Genomic DNA, 16,407 nt, shown 5'->3' with positions numbered 1-16,407 from the left:
TCCACAGAACAGGACACATAATCCCTGCTGCCCTGGGCTGTCACGGGGCTGCACAGGACCCAGTGTGGGGACAGACATGAGGGAGACCGAGTCCCCAGGGAGCCAAAGCTAGAGTGAGTGATTCAGAGGGAAGCTGTCATGAGCTCTGTGACCGGCAGCAGGTTCCTTACCCACCCAGACTGCCAGGAATGGGACAGGCATGGTGCCCCCCTCTGGGCTGTGCTGAGGACACGTGGGCACACCTGGGTGGCCTTGGCATGGTACCTGGCACAGGTACACCCTCCACAAACCAGTGGCTGGGGTGGCAGGTTGGCAGCTGTTAGTGCCACAATGGGCAACCTGGGCAGAGGTCACTGAGTGACGTGGCCCAGGAGGGGGCTCGGGCCCCTGCCCCTGAGGTGAGGCCACCAGCAACTACGGCACACGGTCAGGTCACCACAGCCACTTGAGGGGCTGGTGAACCCGCACGGATGGGGAAGGGGTACCCAGGGAGGGCTGAGGAGTGGGGCAGCCACTGGGCTACAGGACGGGCTTCCCCCCGTCCTTCTGGTTCCCATGGTTCCCCAGTTTGTAACAGAAACTTCTCGTTAGAACAGAGACACTGATTCCAGCCCAAGGCCACAGATTTGAGTGCTGGGCCAGAGTCCCCCCAGGGCTATGAATGACAGCAGTCCCCTCTGAAGTTTGTTTAGCACGAGACAGTTTACACAGCCCTTGGCGGGTAGGCAGGCGTAGGCTTAAAACATCAGCCGGTCAGGAATAAAAGGCAGCCAGGGTGTCTTGTAGGGAAGGGCGCAGATTCCAAGGTCAGCTGAACTAGGTCTAAATCCTGGCTCTGAACTTCTCTGAGCCTCAGTGTCCCATCTGTAAAATGGGACAATGGGCACCATACTGAAGTCTCACCATGTGCCAGGAACTTATCTAGGTCCTCAGTGGGCATCGGCAGGACCCTCCCTCCTAGAGCAGGCCAGGGGGCGTGGACACTGGTGTGACCTGCTCTCGGTCAGGTGGTCCAGCCCTTCACCCCCACATCCCGGTGACCTCCTCTCGGGGAGCGATGAGCACACAGCGGTCATCGTGGATGAGCCCCAGAAGCCCCTTAGGACCTAGGGGGTCCTTCTAGGACCTGGCTTTCATCTGAGAGGGCACGCGTGTGTAGGACAGGTGATGAAATGACTTCGCCCAGCTCCTTCACGCTGGAGGGCCAGCCCTGGCAGTACCTCGGTTCAGCAGAGCAGGGTAGGCGGGCAGGCCACAGAGACAACTAGGCTGAAGGTTCGGGAAACCTCAGCCTGCAATTAGCTGCCACAACCCAGGCTGTGCCCAGTTTCCCCAAGCCCCTCGACCTGGCATTCCAAGTGGCTTGGTGGCTTCGCCAGAAGGACACAGGTCCTCATGTGCTGGGTCTGCCCCCCCATCACTGCATGTGCGGTGACCCACGTGGGTGTGGTAAGCGACGCCTGGCACAGTGGGTGCTAAATCAGGGCACCCCCGCTGTGTGCAGGCACAAGGGTGCACAGAAGGCATGGCCCCTTGTCACGGGCACCTCCCGCATGCCAGGATCCCACCCCTGGGTGGGGGAGGCAGACGCCATCTCACGATGCTGAGTGGAGACCTCGGAGTCTCCCCGGGGTTCAGGGAAGGTCACAGTGACCCCTGGGTGGTGGCCCCAGCACTGAGCACATGAGAGCAATCCTACAGCATCCGCAGCATGCAAAGTCAGATACTCAGGGATGGTATGAGTGATGAGTGAAATGTGTCCCCCCAAACTCATATACTGATGCCCTAACCCCCGGAACCCCAGGATGTGGCCTGATGGGTTAAGTTGCAGATGGAATTAGTTAAGATGAGCAGGGTGGCCCTCATCCTATATGGCTGGTGTCCTTATAAAAGGGGGGATTTGGACACAGGGACACAGGGAGAAACTGGGGTAACGTGTCTGACTACAGGCCAAGGAACGCCCGAGATTGCCTGCAAACCCCCAGCAGCTGGGAGAGAGGAACAGACCGGACTCTCCCTCGGTCTCCGATGGAACCAGGCCTGCCCACACACAGATCTCAGACTTCTGCCTCCAGAACTGGGAGAGAATACATCTCTGTTGTTTAAGCTGCCCAGTCCCACAGGCTGTCATCCTGGTCCCCTCCATCCTGTGGTCACCACTGACCCTCTTCCAACCCACCCTTCTCCCTGGGAGGAGGGCCGGCTGTCCCATCATGCAAGCCTGGGCCTCCATTCTTCCCCTTCTCTCTCTCTCTCTCTCTCTCTCTCTCTCTCTCTCTCTCTCTCTCTGTCTCTCCCTCCCCTCCATTGTCCTTTCTCCGTCCTCCGAGCCCCGCCCTGCCCCAGCCACCTGCCTCTCACCTGGATGTCACAACAACAGCCCGACAGGTCTGCCTGACCTCCCTCCTCCAGGCCGGCTCCCCAGTTGGCCAGGTCAAACATTTGGCGTGCCCGACTCCTGCCTCTCACATTCCACATTCCAGCCAGCACATCCTGTTGGCTCTACCTCCAGGCAGATGCACAGTCCATGGCCTGCCCCCCACTGCGGCCACTCAGGCCCCCGTGATCTCTCACCTGGCTCCCTGCGGTGGCCTCTGGCTTCTGGCTTCCATCCTGGCCTCTCTGCTGTTCCTGCACACACACCTGCCTCAGACCTTCACACGGGCTGGTCCCTCTGCGGGCAGCACACCTCCCACAGACACCACCTGGCTCTCACCTCCACCTTGTCCAGGCTTTCACTGAAATAGTGTTGAAACACAGGCTTTCCCTGAGCACCCCCCTCCCGACCTCTCCCCCCAAACCATGTGCTGTCTCCCACTTACTTATCACCTTTTCCCATTTCACGGCTCATGGTTATTACATTTGGTGTTTAATTTCTGCTTCTTCCACTCACTCCAGGAGCGTGGGGCCTCTGTCTGTTTCATTATCTCAAATATCCCCAGTACCTAGAATGGCATTCAGCACATAATAGGTGCTCAGTAAAAACTGCTGAATCTATGTATGAAAGTAAAGCAAAATAAGGTACAAGCCATTTGCTCTCAGATCTTCTTATTTTTCCTTCTTCTAATAGAGTAAGGAGAACTCTGTCCATGTCACCAGTTTCTCCCTTTGCCCGTGGGGGTGAAATAACCTACTTTGCCTGCAGGCGAGGCCCTGCCAGCTCACACACATGCTTTCCCACGGGCACCCTCCCAGGGGTGGGCAGGTGGAGTGGACTTTGCTATGCTAAGAGGGTCCTGGAGCTTAGCCGGGCCCGGGGAGGCCGGCACGCCCGGCACCGGGGAGGGTACCTGTGGGAAAGCACCTGGGTGAGCTTTCGCATGTGCTGGAAGGAAGCTGGGACTTGGGAGGGAGGCAACACAGCTGACCACGGGAAACACTCTGTCGGCGTCCTGAGAACAGGACGAAGGCCTCCGGGCTCTGCAGGCGTGTGTCTGAGGCCCTGGGCCTCACAGTCCCAAAGACCCGACACTCCTCGGCTTCTCTGGTCTCCGGTCCTGATGCCCAACCCACCCTCGGCCTCTCCAATGTCACAGGGCTCCTGAGTGCCTGGAGCTGGGGTCACTGCGGCTGGAAGATTCAGTGCCTCCCCAGGCTGTGGGGCTGGAGAAACTGGAACACGGGTCTGCCTTTCAAAGCCCCCATCCCACCCCCCGGCCTGTGTGTCCCAGAGCTGAGCTCCACTCCTAGGAGCCTTGCTGTGTGCTAGGAAGAGCTGTACGCACAGCGTCCGGGGCACGTCCGTCACAGGCGCTCCGCCAACCCCAGGTGCTCGCCCTAAGCCCACACGCTGTCTACGCAGGGGCCACTCTGCCTCCAGGCTGCCCAGGGCCAAGGCTGGATCCAAGTCACAGCCAGAGTTTAAGGTTACGTTTATGCTGTGAATGGCAAGAACTGTGTCCCCTAAAAGCGTGGCTGAAGCCCTCACCCCCAGCACCTGGGAATGTGACCTTATTTAGAAACAGGGTCTTGGTAGGTGGAGCTGGTTAAGATGAGGTCACACTGGAGTAGGGTGGCCCTAATCCAATGACTAATGTCCTTACAACAAGACGAGCGACAGACACAGGACAAGGCCTGTGAGGAGGGAGACAGAGATTGGTGTGACGCAGCCACAAGCCCAGGGACACGAGGATTACCAGTCACCACCAGAACCTAGAAGGAGGTAGGAAGGACCCTCCCAAGGGCGGCCGTCCCTGCACCCCGGTCTCAGGCTCTGGCTGCCAGTGCTGGCGCTGGCCAAGGGCACGGTCTCTCTCCTCTGTTATGGGCAGGCCGAGTCCTTGGGGTTGACCCCTGTCTGAGGTCGGCCAGTCCCGGGTGGGGGCGTCCGGTTCAGCTGGAACTGGAGATGCAGTGGGGCCCCCTCCCCCTGTATGACACACAGCACCCATCTGTGGAATGACAAGCACCCTACAGGTTCTGCTGCCCTACAAACACCACCTCCATCCCTGCAGGGACACATGCGTCTCAGCACGAAGGGAGGGAAGCCGAGCTGCCTGTCTGTGGGAGGAGGGCTGACAGCGCTCCCCAGGCCTCGCAGACTCCCCGATCTAGCTCTTATCTGGGCTCGGCGGGAAGTCCCATCTCCACCGTCGTGCTTGTGGCAGGAGCTGCCGGCACTGCCCTCGTCTAGCCCTGCCCAGGGTCCCACCGCCCGGCTCCTGCCCCTGCCCTCTGCCCGGCTCACCCACACCCCCACTTCTGCTGGTCCGGGTGTGAGTCACGGCCTCCCACTCCACTCCCTGGCAGCCCTCACCTCGCCCGGGCCGCCTCCATGCCCTGCCCGGCCCTGCCAGGCCACACTCGGCCTCTGAGCTGTGGACCCCAGGCCTGGCTCTGCAGCCCAGGTGTGGCGTCCCAGGGGCTCTCCGGTGGGCTGGGGTGCTGTCCTAAAGGAGGCTGTGACCCTGACCTCGGGCTCCTCACGTGGGGTGCCCTCTCCCCCAGACTTCACAACGACAGTACTTATATAAATCCTACGTGCGCCTTCTCGGAAGCAGCCAAGGGCTCCTTGCGGGGGCTCAGCAGCTGGGCGACGGAGGGGGGCGCTGTCCAGCCTTGCACTCCGTAGATTCTGGGCCCCCCCCCCCCCCGCCTCCTGGCCGCTGCACAAAGGGCAGCATGCACCCACCTTGGGGCCTCACCCCTGCCGGGCTCCTTCCTGGGCGCCCACCTTACTAAGGGCAGTGCTCACCGCAGCTTCCCGCCTCCCTGCCCTTATCCCGCTTTCTCTTAATCCACGGGACACATATCACCTGACATTAGAGTGGTCACTTAGCATTTCCTCGTTCCTGGTCTGTCCTCCACACCAGAATATCTGGTGCTCATTTGTCTTCTTCCCTAGTGAGCGCCCAGCTCATCCCAGGGTCCAGGAAAACACGTGTGAAATGAGTGACTGTGAAACCCACCCTCAGGTCCCAATGTGCCTGGCGGTGCAGGTGAGTCCTGGGCAGGGCACAGCAGTGTCACCCCCAGAAGAAGGGCACAGAGGAAGAGGCAGCCTGGGAGTGGGACAGGGGAGCGTCAGGCATGGCCACAGCGGAAGGAATGGGAGAAAAAGCCAGAGCTCTCTGTGGACAGACATCCCAGAACACAGGCCATAAGCCCAGCGGGCTGGGGCTGGAGCTACATGTCCCTGTCACTCTGTATACACAGGGCCAGCTCCTGCCGCCTCCTCAGCAGGGCGGCCAATGTCGAAACCTTCCTGAACGCTTCTCAAAGCTGTTGCTCCTTGAAACAGGCCTAAGCGCGCACCCCTACTCCTGCTCGCCCTCCTTGAGCCAGGCTCCAGATAAGGGCTCCCCCCACAACCCTCCCACCCCCTAACCCCATGTGTTTAGGCTTGTCTGACCTTGGAAAGAAGAAGTAAATAACTTTCATAAATAAATGGAATTTATAAAAAATAAGCAAACGCTGCCATTTGTTAAATCGCGGGTGGCGGATGAGTCCCTGTCATGTCGTTTCCTGCCTTTTCTACAGGACTGAAAGCAGCGCGATGTGGCGTGACGCTGTGGGGTGACAGCTCCCGGTGCCACCGCCTTGGGGACGTCATCGGGGGCATCTGCTCACATGCAAACCCCTGCGCCAACAAGCCCTCCACTCGATGCCCACCCACGTGTGCCCAGAAACACACCTTCCGTGCCCGTACCCATCGCCCAGAACGTACAGAGCAGAGATATTTGAATGACCCACACTGATGACCTCCCCAGTGCCAAGCCGCAGGGACAGCCCAACTGTGGTGTGGTCCCAGGGAACACACGTGGGCTGTGGGTCAGATGACAGCATTGTATCAACATTACAATTTTCAATGTGACAAATGCGCTGTGATGATGTGAGAATATCCTGGTCCTTAGGAGACTGGGTGTAAAAGGACAATGTCTCCAACCTACTCCCAACAGGTTAGGAAAAAGTACCCGTGAATATATGTGTGTGAGGATAGACAGGTGGGAGGGAGGGAGAGAGGGAGAGAGACGGGGAGAACCCCAAAGCAAATGGCGCCGATGCATCTGAGGCGTCACCGGGGCTCCTTGACTATCTTTGCAGCTGTGCTCTAAGTTTGAAATTACATCAGAACACAGAAGATGCTGAGGGCAGTGGGACCCCCGTGGACCGCCATAGCGGTATCTACATGGCACACTGACCCCGGCCATTCCGCTCCTTTATAAAACCCAGCAGAGATGGGCACGCGTGTGCCTCCGAACGCAAGCATTGTCTGTGCTGCTCCAAACTGGAAATGACCCAAATGCCTATTGAGGGAAGAACAGATAAAGAAATTGGGGTGTAGTCACCCAGAATCCTACAGAATGAGACTGCCCAACCACAACTCCACACGGCAGCACAGACGAATCTCATAGACACAACATTGCACCAAACAAGTCAGACACCAAATAGCAAGGCTGGTGGTTCCAGGAAGGAGGGGGGACATGGGGGTAACCGGCAGGTGACTAGGGGCTGCTGGGAATTCTCGTTATTTTGTCTGGAGCCAGGTGCTGGCGCGCTTTGTGGACCTTCACCGAGCTGAACACTTATAACGTGTGCCTTTTCCTGTGGACATGAACTATTTCAATACAAAGTTAAAAATTAGAAAGTCCGAAAGAAAAGGCTGCTGTATACGTTTAAAAAATAAACAACAAATTCTGTATTTCAACAGTGGGGCACTGGGCCCAAGGGGTGCCAAGATGAGAACGTTCCAGCCTCTGGGAAGTTAGCCTCTGTGGCAGGAGCCCGAGGAGGCGACGTGGGGCTAGATGGTGAGGGAACGTGGGGGCCACGCAGGAGGCACAGGCCATTGTCACCGCGGGGCAGGGCGTCCTGCTCATTGAGCCTGGTGCCCACACTATCAGGAGACGCACTGAAAGACGGAGCTGGCATGTAAAACGCGTGCTGACATGAACCAACACCTGCCTGCCCCAGGCACATCTGGATCAGAACAGCCCACGTCTCAGCCCCGCCCTGGTGACAAAGGACGTTCCGCAGCTGCCATCCCTGCAGCTGAGACAGCGCAGTAGCACTTCATCCCTGAGGTCATCCCGGCCTCCAGTCCAAAGGAACCACAGTCCTTGGAAGTGGTGTGATGAGCTGAGCAAATCCAGTTTTCCATATGCTCTTCCCGACCCCGCCCAGCGGGAGGAGTGCAGATGGAACAGGCCTGTCCTCATTCCTCCACCCGAGCTGCTGTTGTCTCGGGTCTCGATGCCTGGCCCACAAAGTTGGGGTGCAGGGTGCTCCCATGGAGCACTCGGAGCCCCAGAATCTGAGCCAGGGCACCATGTGAGGGGCTCACACCCACCGAGGGGGCAGGTGGTCCCCGGGCAGCCCCTACCCTCGGGCCCCTGACCCATCCACCCTCGTGCGGCTCAGTGGGGACAGTGACCATGTGGGACTCAGGCCAGAGGCAGCCTGGCTTTGGAATTCTCCATCTGATAAACAGGGCCCAACTGTGTTTCTGCCCGGTGCTGACTCTTGCCTGAGGACTTTTCTAGAAACTGAGGAAGAAAAAGAACAAATGACAGGAATGAAACGAGCTCCTTTGTGTAGGTGTACTTTCAACCAACGCCTTCACGCCCACTGCTGCAGCCCACACTTGGCCAGGTTTCCCACAGGAAGAAACTGCCCGGGCCCAGGAACCCACGCTGCTTGTGGTTTTCATGCCCGTGGCTAGTCCTGGGGGGTCAATGGGTACTCTCATGGCAGATGAAGACATGAGGTTGTACAAGACTACCCCCCAGACAGCACAGCGGCCAGCGCCAGAGCCAAGGCAGAGCTGGCCAGGCACACCCCCAAAGGCCAAGCGTAGAAAACGGCAGCTTGAGGAGTGGGCCAGGCATTGAACTCACTTAATTTTCAGGCAGAAAGAAACAAAGGATGGAATGCCTTTATGTACCTCCCAGAGGGGGACAGAAATTCCCCTGGGGGTCACGTTCTAGGAGGGGACCCAGCCCTGCCAACAAGTCGGGACAGGACTGAGCCCCCGGGAAGCTGCTGCAGCCGGGAGGGGGCAGTGGGGCTTCCCCAGAAAGGAGTCTGAGTTGTGCTTCGTTCCAACACAAGCTGGTTCTGATAAGCAAGTCCAGGGGAAGAAGAGCCGAGTCCAGGGGAAGTGTGCCAGGCAGAGGGCACTGCCACGAGGCCTGTGAGGGGAAGCCAGGGTGTGAGTCAGGCTTTGGGAGGCGGCCTGGGGGGTGTGGCCCTGGTACAATTGCCGGGGCCCCAGCGGGAGACGTGGGTTTATAGCAGCAGCCGGGCTGCCAGGCACATTGCAGCTGCCGAGTCACCGAGCAGAATGCTCCGTGCCCTGCTTCTCCTGCCCAGCCTCCTGGGGGCAGCCCTGGTCAGCCCCATCTCAGGCCCCCAGGAGTGTGCCAAGGGCTCAGAGCTGTGGTGTCAGGACCTGCAGGCAGCAGCCAGGTGCGGTGCCGTGGGGCTCTGCCGCAGCGCCGTGTGGAGCCAGCCCACCGCCAGGTCCCTGCCCTGCGACGTGTGCCTGGATGTGACGGCCGCTGCCAGCAACGGGCTGAACCCCAATGCCACGGAGACTGACATCCTGGCTTTGGTGACCAAGACGTGTGAGTGGCTCCCCAGCCAGAACTCTTCAGCTAGATGCAAGGGGATGGTGGATGCCCACAGCTCGGCCATCCTGAACATGCTCTGGGGGTCCCCGGAGAGCACCCCAGCACAGGTGTGTGCTGCACTCACCCTGTGCCAGCCATTGCAGAGGCAGCCGGCCACTGTGGAGGGGCCACTCTCTGAGGAAGACACATCTGAGGTGGTGGCCCCGTTTTTGGCCAATGGGCCCCTCAGCTTCCACCCTCCACAGATCCCTGAGGATGCTACGTGCCAGGACTGTGTCCGGCTGGTCAGCCGGCTCCAGGAAGCTGTGGGCTCCAACTTGTCCAGCTTGGCGGAAACGGCCACACAGCAGCAGTGTGAGTCCCTGGGGCCCAGCCTGGATCTCCTCTGCAAGATCTATGTCCTTCGTTTTCTTGCCCCAGCTGAGCGAACACTGAAGTTTGTCCGCCCAGAGGAGACCTGCAGGTTGGGAGGCTTCTGTGAGGAGCCACAGGGACCCACCCACCGGGCTCATGTGGCTGCTACGAACAGGGCCCCTTCCCTGGAGTCCCCAAGGAAGATGAGCGAGGTCCAGATGAAGGCCGGCCTGACCTGCGAGGTGTGTCTGCAAGTGATCCAGGAGCTGGACCAGTGGCTGGAGTCCAACAGCACGGAGGCCTTAATCAACCACGGCCTGGAACGGCTATGCTCAATGATGCCCGATGCCGTCGCCCAGCAGTGTGTCACCTTGGTGGACACCTACAGCCCCTCCATCGTGGAGATGGTGACCAGAGTCAACCCGGAGAACATATGCAAGGCGGTCCGGCTCTGCAGCAGCCAGAGGCGGGCCCGGGACATCCGCTGGCCCCACATGACCACACTGCCACCCCTGCTGGATGGTGAAAACCAGGGTACCTTCTGCAACGGCTGCAAGAGGCTGCTCGGCGTGTCGTCCCGCAGCCTGGAGCGCAAGAGCACCAAGCGCAACATCCTGGCGGCTTTCAAGGGCGGCTGCGGCATCCTGCCGCTGCCCTACATGATCCAGTGTAACCGCTTCGTGAACGAGTACGAGCCCGTGCTCATCGCGACCCTCATGGAGATGATGGACCCCACGGCCCTGTGCACGAGGATGGGTGCCTGCCACTCCCCCAGGACGCCGCTGCTGGGCACCGACCAGTGCGTCATGGGCCCAAGCTTCTGGTGCGGGAGCCAGGAGACGGCCGAGCTGTGTGGCGCCGTGGATCACTGCCAGCGGCACATCTGGAAAGTGGCGCGCTTCCACGCAGGGCCACATGCGTGACCGCAGCCGCGGCTGCCAGTGACCCAGTGCTTGCTCGGGTCCATCCGGGAGGCCCTTATCTCCTTGAATCCCAACCACAGGGACCTGGCGAGGTGGGTGCTGTCCCCATTCCCATTCCACAGATGAGAAACTGAGGCTCCGGCGGGGAGGCTGCAGCAGGCAAGGGCTGGAGGTGGGACACCCAGCCCCGTCTCAATAACCCTGCCGTGTGGCTGTGCCAATGGCCTGTGCCCACCCCCGCCCGGCCGAAGCCCCGCAGTCTCCATCACTGGACTGGTGCTGGCCGTGTGAGGGGCCTGCACTGGCCTCCGGTGCCCCCCTGCGCCTTGCAGACGAATGCGCCCGCTGACAGCCATGCTGGGGTCCTCGCTGGGGTGACCGGAGGCAGGGGTGGAGGGCGGGTGAGAGGGGCCATCACAGGTGAGGCCCATCCCTCTTGTCAAACAGCTGGGGCCGGGGGCTGGGTCTCATCCACGACCACCATCACTTGCTCAGGCCAGAGCTTCTCAACCCGGCGTCCCTGGGGGTGATCCTGAAGGTGTGTGTGAGGTGTGTCTGTGGACCTTTCTGGGGAGGAGGCTGGGGCTTTAAGCACATCTCCCAGGGTGCCTGGGCTCAGAGCAGGCCTTCAGATGCCTCTGCCCACCATGGGACCCTCTCCTTGTACCCTGGACTCTTGGCTGCCCTGCTAACAGGCAGGTCTCTAAACAAGGAGAGAAAGATGTGCCAGGTAGGAGCCCACGGGAGAGCCCAGGGGCCCGAGTGGAGCTGCGGCTGTGGGGCCCTTCAGTGGAGCAAGTCCCTTCATCTGTCAGAGCCTCAGTATTCCAATCTGTAGAATGGGGTGATCAGACCTGTCTCATGGGGATAGTGACACAATTCAAGGAGATGTCCACGAGCTTCTCCCGCAGAGACCACGCCCACCGGTCTGCGGGGACCGACACAACCCAGCGAGGGTCCCCAGAAGAACCTGGCTGTGCAAGTATGGAATAAACCAAAGCGTCTCCAAACGGTGTTTGCTGTGTCTCATTCTCACGCAGGCCTGCATCACAAGCGACGCAGCCCGCCCTCCTTCTGCCTCACCTGGGTGTCCCCTCCTACGGGAAGCCTGTCTTGAGCTCTTTGCCTGGTTTAGACCCCCACTGGTTTCCGCTTGCGTGGTGCTGTGGTCATCGTTCTCCCCAGTACATTGCGAGCCCCGTGGGGACAGTCACGGGGCGCGACCCCATTGTGTGTCACGCTGAGCATTGGGCTGGCATCTGGTAGGTGCTCTAAGGTTTGTGTTTCACATGAGGCCAGGCCCGCTGAGGCCCAGCCGTCACCTGCAGATGAATCCTCTGAACAAGAGGAGAACTGGGCAGGGATCTTAGTGGGTGCTCTTTTCCGAAAGGCCACACCTGAGCTCTCAGGTAAATGTCCCGGGCCCCAACCATTGGCAGGGCAGTGGCCAGCCCTGTCCAAAATGAGGGCAGCAAAGGGCTAGTGACCACGCTGGCCCTCTAGCCCCAGGGCCCAGATGTGGCCACAAGAAGGCAGCTCTGTGTCAGACTCTAGTAACTGATGGACTCTCAAACCGGTAGACCGTGCAGGAACCAGGGTCCCCAGGACTGGTCCTGGAGGCTGTCGGTCTACCAGCGGGGGTCTCCTCTCTGTGACAGGATAGAGCTGTAGCCCCTCCTCTGGCCTGGTCTGGGGGACACCTGCTGACAGCTGTGTGACAGGTCATAGTTTCCTGGGGTGTCACTGGTCACACATGGCTGGCCTGTGAGAGGCCAGAAAGCGAGTGCCACATCTCACAGGTGACCCATCCATGCAGGGCTGAGATGCCATCCTGGACCCTTCAGCCCCGAGCTCACCCTCCTTCCCCCAACCCAAAGCTTCCTGTGGTGGGCGGATGGGATGGGGTCTCCACAGGCCCCTTCCCTCTGCCCAGCCCACCCCAGGCCGGGAGCCAGCTGCTCCCACCGACACGCCGCATAGCTGAGACTGCACGTAAGTCCAGCCAGTTCCCTTTGTGTGCTGGTCATCCGAGGACAGTGACTGCTGCTTACCTACAGAGGGCTTCCTACACGGCCAGGCCAGGCACTGCCCCAACAGCTCTGCTTCACCCCTCCTCCTCCACAACTACCACAAGACAGGCACCTTTATCATCCCATTTCACAGAGGCAGAAAGAGAGACCAGAGAGGTTCAGTAACTGGCTCAAGATCACAGAGCCAAGAGTGTGGCCCTGTACCTCTGACCCCACACCCACTGCACTCGAGAGGCTGGAATTCACGTCCTGACCCCACCACTCCCTGACCTCAGCCTGTCTCCTCATTCCTAAAATTGTGGACGATCCCTACCTCAGGAGGGGGCGGGGTCCTTGGCAGGACAGATGATGACATGTGGGAGGGGCCCTTCTCTGCAGGCACAGAGTCAGGGAGGAAGGCTTTTAAAATCCAGTCCTCCCATTAGACATCTGCCTGTCTTGCCACGTTTCTAGCCTGCCTCTTAAAACCTTTTCACTGTTTTCTTTTTACGTATCTTCCACTTAACACACACTGTGATTTCAGGTCTGATACGGCCCATTTACTTTCCCCGAGTGAGCCCCTTAACCGCTCTCTGCTGCTGTTTTATCGTTTCCCTCATCAAATTCCTTTTAGATTAGAAAGCTGGGGGATGGTCCATTAGCTGATTGGCGATGCTGCAACCGTGAGAGGGACTGTGCAGGGGTGTCGGGACACCCAGCCTGGCCTGGGGTGCCCCACCCCACCCCAGTCCCCACCATGGAGTGGAAGGCATGGGAAAGCATCTGCCGGGCTGAGTGCTCATGACTTCACCATCTTCCCCAAGCTCGGGGGTGGGGGCTGTCGTGTGTGTCGTGTGTGCGCTCACGGCTGCACAGGTAGTTTTGTGCGAAGCCGGAATCCTAACTCCACCACAACCCAGCATGGGTGAAACAGATGAGCCCTTCCATTCTCTGCCTCAGTCTTCGTGTCTGTGAAATGGCCCCAGCAACCCCAAAAACGACTCCTGGCTTTGGAAGCACTTTGCAAACCAGTCCCTTTGCTGGAGGACCAGGGCAGCAGCCCCGTCACCTCCCAGGAAGGTCCAGTCTGGGTCCCACCCGACAGTTCCTAGCTCTGCTCCCAGCTTCTTTGTCCCTCAGCCTTTACCACATGGGACACACCGCTGATGTCACCTATTTATCTTATTTGTGGTCTGTCTCCTCTTATGCAGCATAAAGTGCAGGAGGGCAGGGCTTTGCCTCAGTGGTCCCCACCGCGTTCCCAGCTCCTAGGACGCAGTAGCTTAGGACAGGGCCCCAGGAGTGTTTGTTTGTCGGATGAATTAACAAACACTGTATAACCATCATTTCAGCCTAAATCTCCCTCCGGCCTGCCCTTCGTGGGCAGGGACCACCAGGGCTGCACGTTACCACGGGCTCAGATGCTTCTGAGAAGGCCTAGCCACAGCGGGACCTCCCAGGTATAAAATAGGAACACTCCATCCCTCAATAAATGAAAGCGAATCGGTCCTGCTTAGTTCCAACTGCCTTCCAGGGATGCTATGCAGACAACAGCACTCTCCAGGGCCAGACGGGCTGCGTCCGGAGGACCCACAGCTGACAGCTGGCCTGGGCCTGGGCCTGGGCCTGGGTGTGAACAGGCATTGCTCTCCTCCCCAAGCCGCCCTCCAAGCAGAGCCCGGTGAATGCCCACTACCCCTCTCCAGCAGTGTGTACTCCCTGCCCCCACGAGGGTCGCTGGCAAGGGCAGCGTTGCCCGGTCCCTGAAGGACGGACACTCTAGCTGCTGGGTCCTTCCCCACCCACCGCTCTTCTCACTTGCCCCCACTCAGGCACTCTGCCCCATCTCCATGCCCCCCTACAGGAATTCAGAAGTGAGGGTGGGGGGCAGGAGGCCGGGGCCCCTTACTCAAGTTGCCATTCTTTCTGCTTCCCTCCCAACCTGGGTGTCCGAGGGCTGGTGAGGAAGGGACGCTGCAGACGCCCTGGCCAGCAGGCTTGGGACAGGCCGAAACTCTGTGCCCAGAGAGGAACGGTGTCTCGCCTGGGGGCCCAAGCCCACGCTTAGTTGCACTAGGGTCTGGATCCAACACAAGGGAGGGGGCAGGAAACGCGCTGGGCCACTCCGAGGCCTTCAGGGGCCGGTGCCCCCCCCACCTGAGATCTGCTCTCCTCTGACCACGAGGCCCACAGGAGGTGCTCTGTCCCCCCCATGCGGATAGCGTCTCCCGTACAGTATCCTCGAGGCTCCAACCATGCCGGAATTCTGCTTAGGACGTCTGAACTCTCCCCGTCGGGCCCCGGCCTGGAGAGGCCATGCGAGAGCAACAATGTCAGGTGTTCATTCTCCCGCAGGCCCCGAGACGGCCCTGCCTCCCGGCTCCTGCCACCACCCACAGCTTCCTGTCAGGATGGCCCAGTTTCTGTGGCCTCCCCAGGGAGGCCATCCTCATTGCCCCATCTCTCTGAAACACCCCCGATTCACCGTGTGCCCACTGTTATGGGGGGACAGGCCTGACAGCACAAGGGGACATTTCTGAAACAGACAGGAGTCTTGAGAGCCACGCAGCAGAGCAGAAGGGGACAGGCTTTGCCACTCACGGCTGTGTGACCTTGGGGGAGGTTCGTAACAACTCTGAGCTTCCTTTTCCCTGGGAGTACACATGGACAGTAAAGGCACCCCTCCCTTGGGGTCAGGCTGAGGATGAAGTGGGGTGACCATATCAGGGCTCAGCCCACTGCCGTGCACACACGGCCGCAGAATACTTGTTATCCCCCCGACTCGATGCCACCCCCTCCCCGAGCTGCCGGAAGCTTGCTCTCTCTCCCTGCTAACAGGGATACAGTGAGGGCCTAAACTCAGCAGCCTGGCCTACAAGAGCCAAGAGGCCAGATACACCATACACGCCTGCCTGTTGAGTCCAGTCTAAATGACGAAATTGCCTGGGAGAATCTGACAGACACAGGGGTAGAGGGGGGTGGGGAAGGAGGGGAGAGGGAGGGAGAGACGGGGTGGAGGGGGTGGGGGGCTGGGCAGGTCTTCTCTTCTCTGACTGAGATTTCCCTGCGCAAGTGCCATCTCCAACACTGGTGCTTGACGACAGACTCCAGGGGTCACCCACAGGTAAGCAGTGTGTACTAGGAAGGCCCTTTTGAGAGCCGGATGTACGCCCCTGGCCGGTGAGGCCAGCACCGCGGCCCGGGCTCTCCACCTGGCTCAGGGCCACCAGGCAGCCCCAGGATCCAAGCATTTCCCACCGACTGTGGGAAAAGATGTCTCAGGAACAGTGGGCCTCGACCCAGAGATTTCTCCCCAAGATAAACAGGGGCCCTGGCTCACAGAGCAGCTGCCTCCACAGCCCGCTGCGGGTGTGTGGCCAAACGCAGCAGCAACGGGGAGAGCTTTCAGGGAGGTTCTTCTTGGGGAAGAACCTGCTGACGAAACCAGCTGGGAAATTGAAACCACAACACTTTCTGTCCCTCCTGAGTCCTTGAGGGAAACACCGGGGGGTCACCCCACTGGAGGCCTGAGCTCCGGGCTGAGTCTCCAGGACTGGACCGCCTCAGTTTCCCTTCTGTTAGTAACCTGAAGAGGTTGGACTAGATGGGGGACAGGGCGTGAACAGCCCCAGGGCCCCAGGGACGTGGACAACGGTGGAGCCTAGGCCCTTCCAGCAGCGCCCCCGCCCCAGCCCGGCGCGGTGGCCCTGGGAGAATCCGGCCCACTGCCACCCTTTCCTTTCATTTCTCCAGACGTCAGAACCTGGGGCTGCTCATGAGAGATCTGAAATTCTTAAATGCTGACAGCTCGATAAACACTTTTTAAAGTCCTCTTCTGGCCAAGCCAAACACGCCTGAAGATTAGGCCTGGCCCACCGGCCACCAGCCGGCGACCTCCACTGGCCGTGCGTCTCCTGCTGGGAAGAACGCCTGACAACCATCTGACAGCTCAGAAACCCTGGATGTTTTCTTCCTGGCTCTCACCAAGCCCAGGAAGGTACTGGAATCCCTCTGCTGTCGGGTTCCTGATCGGGAGGGAATTATGTATCA

General features: G+C 59.8%; 2 protein-coding genes across 3 annotated transcripts in view; one reads left to right on the top strand and one right to left on the bottom strand.

The window, feature by feature from the left end:
- Window positions 1–16,407, bottom strand: part of SORCS2 (sortilin related VPS10 domain containing receptor 2) — a 392,162-nt gene that overhangs the window by 199,169 nt on the left and 176,586 nt on the right. The gene's annotated exons all lie outside the window — the stretch shown is intronic.
- On the top strand, window positions 8,724–11,346 carry PSAPL1 (prosaposin like 1). Its single transcript, XM_033106452.1, has one exon. It carries the CDS (start codon window positions 8,783–8,785, stop codon window positions 10,346–10,348), a length of 1,566 nt encoding a protein of 521 aa, XP_032962343.1. The 5' UTR covers window positions 8,724–8,782; the 3' UTR covers window positions 10,349–11,346.

This window comes from Rhinolophus ferrumequinum, chromosome 5 (genome assembly GCF_004115265.2).
Source record: "Rhinolophus ferrumequinum isolate MPI-CBG mRhiFer1 chromosome 5, mRhiFer1_v1.p, whole genome shotgun sequence".
NCBI lineage: Eukaryota > Metazoa > Chordata > Mammalia > Chiroptera > Rhinolophidae > Rhinolophus > Rhinolophus ferrumequinum.
The sequence above is the reverse complement of the archived record's forward strand: the minus strand, read 5'-3'. Positions and strand labels throughout refer to the sequence as shown.

What these genes read in the sequence shown, in the direction of transcription:
- PSAPL1 (XM_033106452.1), top strand. Translation starts at nt 8,783, where the DNA reads ATGCTCCGTGCCCTGCTTCTCCTGCCCAGCCTCCTGGGGGCAGCCCTG.